The 15,871-nt window shown below is 36.9% G+C and overlaps 1 protein-coding gene across 4 annotated transcripts in view; it reads left to right on the top strand.

Annotated features, from left to right (window-relative positions):
• The window catches only part of KCNH7 (potassium voltage-gated channel subfamily H member 7), a 486,469-nt gene that overhangs the window by 355,169 nt on the left and 115,429 nt on the right, over positions 1-15,871 (top strand). For all 4 annotated transcript variants that reach the window (XM_044242214.1, XM_044242213.1, XM_044242215.1 and 1 more), the window contains one exon: positions 2,408-2,622. In XM_044242214.1, coding sequence (XP_044098149.1) covers positions 2,408-2,622 — 215 coding nt within the window. The remainder of the gene's footprint in view (positions 1-2,407; positions 2,623-15,871) is intronic.

The raw sequence follows: 15,871 nt of genomic DNA, 5'->3' as shown, positions 1-15,871 counted from the left end.
AGTTCAAGGCTCAGATCATTATAAATAGGCTTTCACCTTCATGAGTGCCCCCTGGGACATATGGGATGGTTTTTCCAGGTGAAAAACTACCACCTCTCATCATTATGAAAAACAAAAATGTCCCCACAAATGCCTCTAAGATAAAGTACCATCATAGTTGAGACCTCTTGCTCATTGGTAGAGTCAATGCAGTGGCGTTTATTGGAACTGGCCACAAGAACAATCAAAGTATATTTAACAGTATTTTTCTGCCTTAACATCATAGATCATCCATGTTTTTGCCCAATTTCTTAAACAACCCTGTAGACAATCACTACAGAAATGCACCACATAGAGGGATGATAAAGAGAATTGAAAGATGGGTGTAAAGGTTTTAAACACAACCATGTATCTGAGCTCAGCTTTCTCTAATCTCTTCTCCATATACCTGTGTGTTGTAAAAATACCTAATGGGTGAAAATATAACATTGGAGTTGAGAAAAAGGCATTGTCTAAGAAGTCTCAAGTCCTAGAATGTTTTACAAATTATAAATTTTAAGATATAGGTCTGGAATATAGCCATAAAATGATAAAGGAAATGCTATCTAGGATGCGTTACAATAATAAATCACTGGCATGTGGCAGAGGCTTCTACAGAGACCTAGGGGATGGTGCTTCTGTCTGAACTGTCTGAACTCTAGATTAATATGGTACCATTTTGGGGTCATATTTCTCTCTTTGTCATATAAATAGAAAAGAGAATATGAATATGTATGCAAATGAAGAGCATATTGGACAATAAATGCCCAAAAAGCTCAATGACATTTTTCACCTAGATGGACTTGATCATGATCATGGATAAAACTCAGAGAATGAATAGAAATGCACCTCAAGGAACACAGTATCTTCCACATAGGTGAAATTCTCTTAAATCATTTTAAACTTTTATAATAACCTAACATGTACTTTTATAAATGAATATAGAATGAATTTTCTCCAAGTTAACTATGAACTAAATGATGGATTTTTTTTATTAGCATTATATTTGAGCTGAGTTGATTTATTATTGTGGTTCAAAATACACAACCTGTAAATCTAATTTTCAGGTGTTTAGACCTTGTTTGGTGCATAAAGTGCTTTTTAACTCCCAAAATATGTTTCATCCTCAACAACAACAACAAAAATAGCATAAGGCAAAATTTGCTGACTCGCAAGTTTAGTCCTGCAGTTTCTATGTTTGAAGCACTCTTGAGACAGCAGGATAACAGCTGGGTAACACTCATAGGCTCAGGATTTCTATAAAATTCTTCTCGATGCTAATTTTTAAGAGCTATATAATGGTAAAAGTTACAAAACTCACTGTACAAGAAACTCTTCGGAGCATTTCCTGACTTTCCGTACGCAACACACAGTAAGTTCATCTCCAGATGTAGCTGGTCAGTGTATTCATCCTGGACAAGGGGGCCAGGAGTCTTAGAACCTTGACCAATTGTCTTCGTAGGGAAGAAATGAAATGTGAGAAGTGACCAGGTTTGGACAAACAGTACTAAGCTCTAGCTAGAAGATGAATAAGTTCTGGGGATCCATGATATAGCATGATTTTAAAAAAAAAAAAAAAAAAAGTAACCAGGTACTGCTGACTCCAGCCCATTACCTAGCTATGTCACTTCAATCATGTTACATTTGTCAAAGCATTCTTCTGGAATGGTCTTTATAAAGGACCCCTCCCCCCATCTAAAAAGTCTTAAATTTAAATAAAAGGAGAAAAAAAGGAAAAATTTTTAAAACTTCACACAGGATTCTAGAGTTTTCAATAGACTACACACACATATACACAAAGACATTGGCCCTTCTCAGTCTTAGCTGAAATTCCTCCATCTCGGCTTAACTCTTCTAGAAGTTCTGTAAATCATCTCATACAATAGAAGCATACAAAAAACTCAGCTGGCTTGTCATTTCTCATGGCCCAGAGAGAGGAGTAATGCATATTGGAGCTCAGTAGACAACCTGTTCAGAAATGTCACGGCCAACATGATTTTAACTGTAGGCAAGTCCTTCCTTGAATAATCTCTGGATCATAAAAAGATATTCTTGAGAAATCAATGTAGCCAATAATAGGCCAATAATAAGAAGTGGAGTTTTTTTTTTTTTTTCCTTTTATTCCAGCCCTTAATGAAAGACGTTAAGTAACTGCTAAAGATGCCATCTGGGTACTCACCTTGGACCCCATCTTACCCTCGGATACTCACGTGTTGCTCCATTGGGCAGACAGTGACCCTAAACTTGTGTTCAGGTATCAGCTGGCTGCATTTAGTCCCTCCCAAGGCAGGGTCACACTGGTTGTGGACCATTAGCGGGTCGTTCAGGACCATCTCTTTCTTCTATTTCTCCTGATACTGCTTTTACAAATATTTTCCAATTTTTTTAGGGCCTTTTAATCATATCAAGTCAAGCCTCCTGGGATCCACGTCAGATTCAAATCTCAACAAATACAGCACCATTAACAAGATCCCACAGCTCACCCTGAATTTTTCAGATGTCAAAACCGAAAAAAAGAATGCCTCCCCTCCTTCTTCAGATAAAACCATTATTGCACCCAAGGTTAAAGATCGAACACACAATGTGACAGAGAAAGTCACCCAGGTAGGATATGATTTTACTCTCAATTTTAACTATTTCCAAGGTTCTCTGTACTGTAAAACACATGATTTTTCATGTGAATGATTATCAAAAGAGGTAATATATTTATTTGCACTTCAGTTTATCTTGAAATGTTGGGTAACCCTCTAATGCAACAGATAAATAAAACTATAGACTGTGATTTGTCTCTACTGCAAGATTAAGCAAAAATGGGCTAACTTAGTATTGCTGTTCTCTTTGTTACAGAGGTGGTTAACCTGCTATTCATCATGTTTGGACATTTATTGTTTTGCTGCCATGCCTGTAATAGTAAAGCATGGCTTCTTAATATAATGGCTGTGACTCTTGAAACTTTAGGTGACTAACTGGGATTTACTTTAAACCATGACCTCCTTTTTTGCACAAACTCTACTAAGCAGACTCAGCTACATGTCAGTTGACTTGAGGAAAAGATCTGAAATGATTAAAAGTCAGAGTAAATAATACATTTCACAGGAACAATATTTTATTGTTTTCAAATAAATATTACAATTTGAACTAGGGTTAAAAATGTACTGTCTAGCAGGAGCCCTACTTTAAAGAATAGATAAAAATAATTTGTACCTATTATATCAAAATACCAACCTAAGCAGTATCTAGCTTTTGCTTACAACGCACTTACATTGTTGGGAATTCATGACTCTAAAATTTGTGTCAAGTAAACAGTTCTTTTACAAACACTTTGCTTGGTAGGTTTGCTCAGCTAATCTTTTCAAGAACTGTCACGATATAAAGGTAAACTTGGCCCCAATCTCTGCCCCAAGCCTTGAATATTTTGAATTGATAAAGTTTTTTTCTGTAATTATAATCACTACCAGCAGTACTAGAGTCATCTCTAAATAACCCATTATGTGAGCTGCAATAACTATGGAAAGACTGTGAGTCAGTTATAAATAGATCTGAGTCCTCTGTTTGAGATGAGAGATTTTTACATGCCATACTCTATGTATATACTATGTATATTTGTTTTATTTTTTTATTTAAATTCAATTAATTAACATAAAATGTATGTTTCAAGGGTACAGGTCTGTGATTCATCCATCTTATATAATACGCAGTGCACATACCCTCCCCAATGTCCATCCTCCAGTTTTATGTATATGTATATGAGGCTTTCTACCATGTCATACTGGAGAGCATCTCTAGTACATGCTTTAATATTTATGTAATAGTGAGGTTTTCTACCCTTAGCATTTCACTTTTCTTAACTTAGTAAAGTGGAAATGAAAAATAATTTGTAATAATTGTATTATACTTCTATTATTTATAATGATTATAATAACCCTGTAACATTGAAATTAAGAGATTTCAGAAATTGCACAGAAGAGTGATTGCAAATATTGGGGTCAGGACCCTGCCAGTAGCCTAAGTGAGCAGAGTCACCAGGACAGCCCAACAGTAGTGGAGAATATAGGGAAGTGTAGAGTCAGGGCCCTTCAACAGCAGACGGTTACCATTCAGCTCGAGACGACTGTGGTCATGTAAGATGGATGAAGCTTTCCAAATCTTCCAATCTAAAAAAGAAGCTGCTGGAAATCCAAGATTTAAGATAAGCTCTTACTTTCCAAAAGTTGGCAACCTCACTGAGAGTTTGGCTTTTTTAAGCCAAACAAGGCATACCTTAAAGTCTGGGCAGCCAAGTGTGATCTCTGCAAAGCTTCCCTGCCCTTGGTTTACCGCAGGGTCCACCCTATCCTGTCACATTTAGCCCACCCTCTGTGGAAGGAGAGGGTGACATGCATGTGGACCAGAGATGGTGCCTGCTTTAGGGACTTTCTGGGGCTGGTGAGAGAGGAAACATTACAAATAGCCATAATGAAATTATGCTCATAATGAATACAGGAACACACTTAGGGTGAAAGTAATTATGCTTTGAAAGGAGAATTTTCAGAGAAGAAAGATGTTGATGGGACATTTCATCTGGATCTAGAAGGTTACCTGTCACATAGAGTAGTAAGTGATTTTAAGAGTGTAAGTTGGAGTCACAGGCACTTGTGTTTTAATTTTGGCTAAGTCATTTATTGTATGCCATGGAGATGAGTGCCATTTACTGTGTGACATCAAGGCAAGTTTTAGTGACAAAACTTATTTCTAAGTGTTGATGTAAAAATTAAATAGAGTGATGTGTGGAAATGTTCATCGCAGTGCTAGGTAGATAGCATGCAATATTAGTCATTATTCTGTTTAGAATGTTTTTGTATGACTTCCTTCTGCCCTCCTCACCATCTCTGCATTTTCTCCCTACCTCAGCAGAACCTAGTAAAACACCTGGTGGAGTGGAGTTCATGAAATGTTTACTGAAGGAAGGAAGGAAGGGAGGGAGGAAGGGGACGTGGGTGCAAAGGGAAGGGGTGAGAATCCTAGGCAGAGAAAGCAACAAAAAGAAAGTTGTGGAGGCACAAAAATCCATATGTCTTCTGAGAACAGGTATTTTCCTGGCCCAGGGAGAGGATAGTCTGGGCAGGGACTTACAAGAGTGCAATTTTCCCCTCTAAATGGTTCTTCACTACTTTTTCACAGAAGTGCCTTGGGAGTATAAGTAAAATGGGACAGCTACCGTCAAACACTTGGCATTCTTTTAAGGTCTCATGCTTTCTTTTTAAATTCCTCTTTTAAGGCACCTGGGTGGCTTAGTCAGTTAAGCATCTACCTTCGGCTCAGGTCATGATCCCAAGGTCCTGGGATGGAGCCCCGAGTTGGGCTCCCAGCTCATCAGGAAGTTTGCTATCCCCACTCATATTCTCTTTCTCTCTATCAAATAAAATAAAAAGTCCTCTTTTATATTTGCCTTCATAGTATCACAGTATTTGTTTAACATTTTTAAAAAGATTTTATTTATTTATTTGACATAGAGAGAGTGACAGCTAGAGAGGGAACACAAGCAAGGGGAGTGAAAGAGGGAGAAGCCACTGAGCATAGGAGCCTGATGTGGGGGCTCGATCCCAGGACTCTGGGCTCATTCCTGGAGTAGAAGGCAGATGCTTAATGACTGAGCCACCCAGGTGCCCCTTTTGATTAACATTTTTTAAAAATGTTTTAAATTACTTACCAATGAGATAATCCCATGCCCTCAAAAAAAAGGTCTTTTTCCTACAGCTTTTCATAATTTACCCAAATAGTATAGTGCTCCTTCCAGACTCCAAAGGACCCCAATTGAAAAACAATGCACCTTAAAGATGTTGGAAGATTTGGATTGGATACTATTTTGTAAAAGATCGCTGTTTTTTAGCAACATGAAAAAATACAATGATAGGAAGGAGATTATGAAAACAGAACACTTAAGTGGCTACAGTTCTGGCTAAAAATCATGAGGGACTAAAAAAAGGCTGGGACCAAAAACTAGAAAGAGGTGGTAGGAATGCTCCATCTTCTTTTTCGTGCCATTCATACCTCTTAGTAACAAACCTGCCAACTGCCTACACGTAAATCCAAACAAGGTAGAGGTTGAATATTGAGAAATTCCTCCTGCAGACATGATTCTGGAAAGTTTGTTTAAATACTTGAAAGCAGGATTAGCCTCACTTAATGTTTGTGAAGTTTCCTCATCATAACTGTCTCTGGAATTTCCATATTCACAACATAGAACACCAATTGACCTCCAAGCACTAAAAAAGCCTGTTAAAAACCCAAAGATTTTACTATTCCTTTTGTTAGGTTTGTATGGAAATTCTCCTCATTGAGATATTCTAACTGTATTTCTATAGGCAGCCAGCAGTATTTTCTTTATCTAAGGTTCTTATTTGTTTTATTCCTTTATTAGATCTGTATGGTAACCCTTTCTTCAAAAGAAATCAGGGTTTTGTTCATAGAGCATTCAATAGTGAATTTTAAATACTCCTCTGAGCACAACAGTAGAGCAGATACCAAGAAAAAAGGCATAAAATGAAAGGAACAATTGATTTCTGTTCATGTTATGCTCTATCAATATTTGGATCTTATCTCTATTATACATTGGTTAATTGCTAATTAGCCAAATTGTTATTTCTTCCCCAGCTAGAGTGAGCTTCTTCAGAGTAGGGGCCATGGTGTTAGTCATTCATTCATTCATGTATCCATGTATTTGTTCATTCACTCAATAACCATTTATTAAGAGCTATTATGGGGGTGCCTGGGTGCCTCAGTGGGTTAAAGCCTCTGCCTTCAGCTCAGATCATGATCTCAGGGTCCTGGGATCAAGTCCCACATCAGGCTCCCCACTCAGCGGGGAGCCTGCTTCCCCCCTCTCCCTCTTCCTGCCTTTCTGACTACTTGTGATCTCTCTCTGTCAAATAAATAAATAAAATCTTAAAAAAAAAAAGAGTTATATTATGTACGGTAATTTCTGGGAATTCATGTGAAAAGGCAATTACTGTGCCTTTGAGAAGTGAGAGAGATAGACAAGCACAATCCATAGACATTAGGATGCAGTGTGAAGAATTTTACTACAGGAAAACAGAGTGCAGAGGGTACTGCAAGAGGAAACCTTACCTGTATTGGGAGTTTGGGATGGTGGTTGGGGAATATAAAATCTTGAGAAGTTTCAGGGTTAGGAATTAGAATCTGGAATGGGGCACATTTGGGGAACTGTGAGTACCAGAAAAGGAATGAAACATGAGGTGTTTGTATCACTAGTACCTACACAACGTATAAAAAGAATCTTAAAAGATTGGGAAATGGACCACTGAAGACATTGAAGAGAATCTTTTAATTGAAGAGAATTAAGTAAGAGTAACTGTTGGTCAAAAATCTCCAAAGCAGATGCTTGCCTTCCAGATTCTCCTCATAGGCAAGATGCTGAGTCTGACTCTTGTTTCAGGTCTGGAGACTTTTTTCATTGGCTGGTCTTATAGGCCAGACTTTGGGAATACACTAGCTCTTTATGTCATTTCCATCTGACTTTCTCTATTAATTGGAGAAAATAGAAAATAACTCTCAAAAACCTGTATTTTTTTTTTAACTATAATCTACCTTGTACAGGCTGATGTGTAGTAGGGTCCTTCCTCAGAAGACAGGGCCTTAGTTGGCTAATTCTTACCAAATTCCAGTGGAGTGGTGGAGAGAAAACACAAAGAATTAGAAGAAAAGTTGGGTAGATGGAGAATAAAGATCTGCTTTTACCATACATTTGTTGTTCTCAGTTGACGATCAAATTCTTGGCTATATCTGCCCCCTTTTAAATAAAAGTAAGCTGAACTTTTGCACTCTTGTATGATTTCATTATTCCTGAGGCTAATTCTAGTTCAAATGTTATGTTAATTTTTAGGATAAAATGTATTATTCGTTGTCATGTTCAGCTTTTACAAACTGGTATTAGATCACTCTCCCTGCATATGCATAAGAGTATCAGGAAGATTTAAGAAGGTGCTGTCCATTCCAAATATTTATTGACCAGTCACAGGAGACTGTATCAGTCAGTCAATGCCATAACTGAATGTAACAGAAACCCAACTGGAACCACTTAAGCAAAATATGAAAGGAGGAGGGGGAAGTTATTGGGTCACATAACTAAAAAGTGCAAGGACAGATCTGCTGTGGGCCATGGCTGGTGTGTTCATTGTTCGAACATGTGATGACATTCTTGCCATCTCAGCCATGCCTTCTTCTATATTAACTTGACTCCCCATCTTATGGAACCAAGGACCTCAGTCTCAACTCACATTATGCTCACAGTTCCTAATCCGATGAGAAGGGCATTCTCTCCTCTGGTGTCCATTACCTTCCTGAGTAAGTAGACTCCTATTGGCCATCATGGGCCCTGTGTTCATCCTTATGGTCTAAGAAGCATAGCCCCTTGGTCAATGACCACATCTGAAAAATGCTGTGGGGGAGGAGAGCCTCTAAAGAAGAAAAACAAAATAAGTGGCCCATTGCAAAGATGAAGATAGGAGTTCAGGCTAAACATGAGTCTCTTTCTCTCTCTCTCTCTATCTCTCCCTCCCTCTCTCTCACAAACACACACACACACACACACACACACACACACACACACCCTACATTGCATTATGCATTATGTGCTGGATAAGCACTAAAAACACAAAAGTATAAAAACTAGTACCAGTACTCAAGGGGTAATAAACTATTTGGAGAAACACTATATAACAATATATAATAATAGCATTTATAAGTACTAATGTAAAAAATGCTACAAGATTGTGAAACTAAAAGTAGCTCACATTTCCTTTAGACTCAATACTGGTTGGATTATGATCAAATAATTCTACAGCTTATTGCATGAGTACTTAAGAGGAATGTCTGATGAATTTAATAGAAATCTGTATTGTGATCATCAGAAAATCAGACTATGAAGGGCCGTAAATGAACCAGGAAACTAATTTGGTGAAAAGATGATGAGGAAAAGAATTACTACTATTCCACAAGTATAATTTTTCCATAGTTCCACTATTAAGAAAATAAGTTTTAAGAGTGATCAGAGACTTAGGTCACAAGAAAGAAAACTCTGAACATTTAAAAGGCCATATAATCCTGAAATCCACATGGAAGTCTAACGCCAGAATAGATTCCTGTTATTTAGGATTCATTTAAGTGTATTATTGGCATGAAAATAGACTTATGATAGACTTAATAATAGCTGACATTGATTGAGCATTCACTATGTGCCAGCTCTATGCTAAGTGGTTTAATGGATTATCAATTTGAATCCACATAAGAGTCCTTCCTGTGAGTTGGTACTATTATTAACATTTCCATCTCATAGAGGAGGAATCAAACTTAGAGAGTAGAAACAATTTGTCCAGGTCACATAAGGAAATGATGGAAGTAGCCTTCAAACTGAGATCATAGGAGCCCAAATTTGAAGTTCTTTATCTCTAATGTACACCCTCTCTACGAGTCTATACTGGGTCCCTACAGGCCCGCTAGATCTGCTAAGAGGTTAGGATGGCATTTGGACATACCTATAATATTGGACTGTTTAGTCAAAATCTTAATCTAAAAGTTTAGTAGCAATTTACCAGAAAAGTGAGTCCCCAGAAATAGGGAAGAGGATACAGCAGATTTTCTCTAGAACTCCTCAAGCTTGTCAAAAAGCAGAAGAAAACAATCCTTAACAGGGAGCTTCATTTCAGCATTATCTTTTGTGTAAATTTCTATCCTGTTTTTCTCATGCTAATTTTAGATTAGGATAGAGGATTTGGGGTTTTGTTGGTGGCATGCCACTCAGTTGCAGGAAAAGCAAAATTACACTGATAGTCCTGACATAAAGAAGAGCTCAAAGATTATGGCTTTTTATTTTCCACTGACTTTTGTCCATTGCAAATATGCTCATTATCTCTTCATGTTTCTCAATGACTCTAAACTTATATTTACTTTTGACAGAAACCCAAAACAATGCTTATAATTCAGGACTTGTTTAGAAATGGGAGATTGACTTATAATAGAGGGAGAGTATTGATTTTATTAGCTAATGTTTAAAATTATAAATGTGTACAATTTTTGCATGTCAAATAGCCTCAGTAAAGCCACAAATAATAATTTGTCATCTCAGGCTTAATAGTACAAAATTTCTTAACACTTTCTGTGGTTCCTTTCATATTGGATCAATTTAATCCTAAACTTTCTTCAATGACAGTATTAAAAAATATCTTTCTGAGGCAACTACAAATTAAAAGTGGTTTTATATATAGGAATAGTTTCATTAGTGATGTTATTGTAATTCTAACTCCAGTTCAGATTCTGACACCAGCTGGATAGCCTACAATTCAATCCAGTTATGACACTGTCGACCTGGGAGAGATCACCAGATTTCACGAAACTCCCCCCTCACTTTGCATACCAACCACTAGTCCAGGTTGTCACCTGTGCTTCTGACTGGCTGGCTACACATGGGAGGTCCTCATAACCTGTTCCTCGGGCTTGACTACTTTGTTAGAGCAATTACAGAACTTTGAGAAACATTTACTTATGTTTATTTTAGGAGGATATTACTCAGAAACAGCCAGATGGAAGAGATGCACAGGGCAAGGCATGGAGAAAGAGGTGGAGAGTTTTCAGACCCTCTCCTGGCCCCATCCTTTTGGGTTTTTCTAAGGCTTTGTTACATAGATATGATTGATGAACTCATTGGCTATTGGCTATATATTCAACCTCCAACCCCCCTCCCCACCAGAGGTGGGGGCTGGGACTGAAAGTTCCAACAATCTAATTACATAGTTGGTTCCACTGATGATTAGCCTCCCTCCATAGGTGACTTGAGCCAACCTAGGGCCATTCCAGAGTTGCCTCATTAACATAACAAAGGTGTTTGCCACTCTCTTCACTTAGAGCAGCCAAGTGTTTAAGAGCTCTGTGTCAGGAACATGAAGACCAAATACATGTTTCTTGTTATAGACCATAATATCACAGTCATGAATTAAAAATTACATTTCATTGGGGCACCTGGGTGGCTCAGTGGGTTAAGCCTCTGCCTTCAACTCAGGTCATGATCTCAGCGTCCTGGGATCGAGCTCCACATGAGGCTCTCTCCTTGGCGTGGAGCCTGCTTTCCCCTCTCTCTCTGCCTGCCTCTCTGCCTACTTGTGATCTCTCTGTCAAATAAATAAAATCTTTTTTTAAAAATTACATTTCATTTAAAAGTCTCTGTTGAACACTTATTTTTATAAAACCTCACTGATGTTTCACTCATGAAATTACAAAAAAACAAAATTCACAATACTTCTACAGTATGTTTTTAATGTTTTTCTTAAACATTTCTTGCCTAAACTAATATAAAATCATGCAAACCTCAATAAAACTGTACAGATCATCTTGAACTGCCAGAAATAGTAATAATCATAAGATTCCAAATTATATATGAAATGTAATGCAGAAGTTCAAAATTTCCTCTGAATACTTCTAATTTAATATGATGTAGTTTTGCATTCATTGTCTTATTATTATTTCTAGAATACCATCAAACCTGACACAGCAAAACAGAAATCCCCATCTAGTGTTTTCCCCATATATTGGGTTTGATCTATGCCTAAACACGCAGATTGAAATGAAAAATATATGTGGATGCTACAAGTAGGAATAAAGCACATTCATCAGGATCATTATGGATTCAGTATTTGTGAATGCTTACCAACTGTAAGTCAAAGTTTTATGTACAATAGTGATGAAAAAATGTGTAAATCAAGGTCCTCGCCTTCAAGGGCCTTTTGTTGAATACAAAGCTTTGATCCTGGATTATGTTATCTAGTTTTCTCTGGGCAAATAGATATATTCTAAGACCCTAAGTTATGATGAGGAAAACATTAAAAGTAAATACAGACATTTAAGTAAAAATTGAATACTACAAGCATACTGTTTGCTGTTAAATCTAAAATAAAGATAATTCATTATTTTGAAAAGTGAAATAGGTGATTTTTAAAATGCAACAGATTTTTGTCTATTTTCACTAAATACTATATGCATATCAAAACTGATCAATATTTGCTGACATATTCTAAATTAAAATACAGTTTTATTTCAGTTTAAAACCCCTTAATTTGCTCAAAAGTCATACTTTCTGTACTCTAGATGATGAAAGAACAGCATCCTTATGAAGCCCTATTAGCAATAAAGCCATAGCTTGTAGGACAAGCATTTATACATATATGCTTTAAAAAAAAAAAAAAAAAACCTGTTCAGCTTTGTACATTCGTCACATATTTTAAATGAACGAAGGAGGAAAATATCGCCTCCTTTAAAAGTTTTGTCAGCCAAAGAAATCAGGTTGAAAATAGATGCTTGAAGAAAAGAAGTAAAATATCAGTGGTCAGAAGAGACAGGTAAAAACAATTTGGCTCAGCATACAGAGTGATAGCCTGGTTACTATAGCAACAGAGACATAGGAAGATTGTAGATATCTGTTGCCAAGATGTTTCGTTTTTATCCCCTCAGTTAGTGTTAGTGTTAGAGGGAGAGTTTCTTTGCTCATTTGGCCTCATGGCCTAGGGGTTGGGACAAATAGTTCAAAATAGGTTGCCTAATGAGAGTAGGCAGGAGTAAATTTTTCATGTTTCACAGGATGAGACTCAGGCAAAGGATTTTTATCAGCTATGGAAATTCCAGAGCAGACATGGCATTTTCACATACCCAGGCAGCCAAGGTCTTGTAATGTTAAGTAGCTATGAACTGTCCCTAGTCTCAGGAAATGAATTCAACCATGGAAACTTATTTAAAAGGAAATCCTAAATAAGACAGCAAAAACAGAATAAAATAAAATAAAATAATAAAAAGTCTCATTGGTTTTCTGGGTGGTGAAATTGTGGGTAATATATTTTCCTCTCTAACTCTAATTCTCTGTATTGTGGAAGTCACATTTATAATGGAAACTATGTAGTTAGATAATAAACCCTCTAAAGCTCAATTGCTTTAAAAGAGTTCATTAAAAAGCAGTTAATCTTCATAGAATTTTAATATTCAAAGGAACTTTAGATAACATCTTCTCTAGATTTTTGTTCAAAACTTCCTGGTCAATGGAGTCATCTGGAACACTTCTCTCTCTCTTTTCTCTCCTCCCCAACACACACACTCTGGAAATCCAGTAAATTTCAGTGGAGTCTGAGGATTCTGAGTTTTTAACAATCTCCATTCCATTTGCAATCTCTATTCTAACATTTTTAAGATCAGGTGAATTTGGAAAGTATGAATGTAGCCCCATCCTTTCATTATGCCACTGAAGAAACCGAGAAGAGGACCCAAGTACAGATTAAGGCTTTATAGTTCTTCACTGTTATTCTAAGTCTATCTCTTTCTGTAGATTTCTGAATAAGATAAAAACTTGTTGATTCTTATTTATGCAATTCTTATTGGAGAAACAGACTCCCTTTCATAGGGAAACTACTGATTCCAGGAGAACCTACTGCAATTTTCACTTTCTGTGCAAACCCTCTTAAGAAACAATCTCCATGTAAATTTGTTTGCCTATGTCTCGCAAGTAGTTTCCAGAAGAAACGTTTTCTTACTTAAATACCACTCTCACCTCTCCCCAGCCCTAGATTAATATGGCAAATTAGCACATTAGAAGTTTTCAGAAGTCCTAAATTAAAGAAGTCTGTACAACTTTGCTTTACCCAATATTTTTTGATGAGTATTTGCTTGATGGATATTTACTTGACCAAATATTTCATATTTTTTGATGACAGAACATGGGTTTCGTTTTTTTTTTGGGGGGGGGTTGGGTTTGTTGTTTTGTTTTTTGTTTTTTTGTATTGTTTTGTTTTTTGTTTTATTTTTAGGTGATATCTACACCCAACATGGGATTCAAACTTACAACCCTGAGATTAAGAGTCACATGCTTGACTAGCTGAGCCCACCAGGCACCCTATCAGAACCTATTTTTAATTGTTTGTTTGTATATAATACCTATTGATAGTCTAGGGAATTCATATTTGAGGGGAAATTCTGTCGGAAATACCAGCCTAGACAAAAAGCTTTTTCATGGCTAACTGTGGGCACTGTAGTTCAACTCAAACATGGATGTGTTAGAAATCTTAAAACTTTTAAAAGAAACAAGACTGGGAAAGGCATGAGACCATAGTGGTGGGAAGGTGGTAGTACATAATAAGTACATTTTTCTTCATTGTTTTAATGAAGTCAACTTGGGTTTCTTTTCGAACCATGTCCCAAATATAGAACTCAGCTTAAAGGGGCTGGAGAAAACACCAATATATTCTTTTCTCTGTTTTAAATACATCTGCTGCAAATACACCTGTATTTTGAAGCTGACTTATTTAGAATCACTTAGGTAGAAATGGAAAAATGTGAAATGCAGGATTGTAAAGAAGAGACCTAAAAAGTATCTCAGTCTTTCTTCTGAGACTACCATAGTTAAGGCTGACCTGCTGTGTAATAGTGACCATGTTGCTGAGAATGGAGAACCTGCTTTTTCTGCCCCTTTTCCCAGTATCCAGAGGTTGGTGGCACTAAGAATATCACTTTAATGGTGGGGACAGAGGTGAGGTGGCATGTGGTAAGAGGTGAAAGAATCAAGCTGACAAATCTCCATACTATACCTAGGAACACAGTCCTCATTTTCAGGTCACGGCAACCATGCTAGTTGAGATCGAGTGAAGGAAGTCAGAAGAAAAAAAGAATGTAATGGAGAAAAATATTCTAATACTACTTCTTGGTTGACTGGCAGCTGTCAATCCTGTTTCAGGTGATAAGCTGTCATTTGTAAATTGTGCCCATAGCTATATCCATTATTCATGGCTTGGTATTGGAGAACAGTGATTTCAAGCCCCTAAATTTTCCTACCTGCAGGCACCTGAATTACTTCCAAAACTAACTGCCATATTACTTCTCGTGCCCTTGCATCATTTTTCTGCCATCATCAGATCCTACCAGCCCACTTTGTGTCTCAGGTGAAGCACATTCCTTCTCTCCCTTTCCTATATTTCCTTCCATAGAAGTGAATGCATAAATCCTGATGGATGAAGTACTTTAATTCTAGTAAATGGAAAACTGCAAGCATGAAATTTCAGTATAAAATTAACTGGGAAAAAATGGTATTTTCCAAAGAACAAGTATTACCGTCCATTCTATACAACTGATTGCTTGAAAGTGAGTAAAAACAAAGGCATTAACTTTGTGGATTTTAAAAAGAGAAATCATTACCATATTTTTACATACTAGAATTATTTCATATTATTTCAAATTATTTCAGCTTAATAACAACTTAAAAACAAATTAGTCCAGTAGAACCAGAAGAGCAAACAATTGTTGCGCAGGGAAATTGAAGGAATCTTGCCTTCAACAAGACAGATTTGCTCTATCCTGAACCTTCAAAACCTCCCCCCTTTATTTAAGTTCAGGGAGAATATCAGAGACATAGGTTCCTTAGCTCATATTTCCATGCACCTATCTTCTGTGGCATATCAAACTGCCGATAAACATTATTATACATTGAATGGCTAGATTGTGATATACACTAACAATGCTGGTCTTTGTGATTTCTTCACCATGTTATTGCTACAGCAATACAGAAAAGAAGACTGTAATATAGAGAAATACTCTAGTGCTATTTTGGAGGAAATCTTTACAAAAGATAATTGTTCCAATAGTTGTGAAACTTGTGCTCCTTAAAGTGCTGGGTGCCAATAAGCAGCTTGGGCCCAAGGGGACAGAGCTCCAGGACCTCCACTGTATGGCCACATTGGTCAGATCAACTTTATTCTAAGCAGCTTTATGTATTGACATTTAAGGTGTCATACGTGTATAATGTTTTGAGGAACTTGAAAGGGTCAGACAC

This window comes from Neovison vison, chromosome 3 (assembly GCF_020171115.1).
Source record: "Neovison vison isolate M4711 chromosome 3, ASM_NN_V1, whole genome shotgun sequence".
Classification (NCBI taxonomy): domain Eukaryota; kingdom Metazoa; phylum Chordata; class Mammalia; order Carnivora; family Mustelidae; genus Neogale; species Neogale vison.
This window is presented reverse-complemented; position numbering and strand designations above follow the sequence as displayed.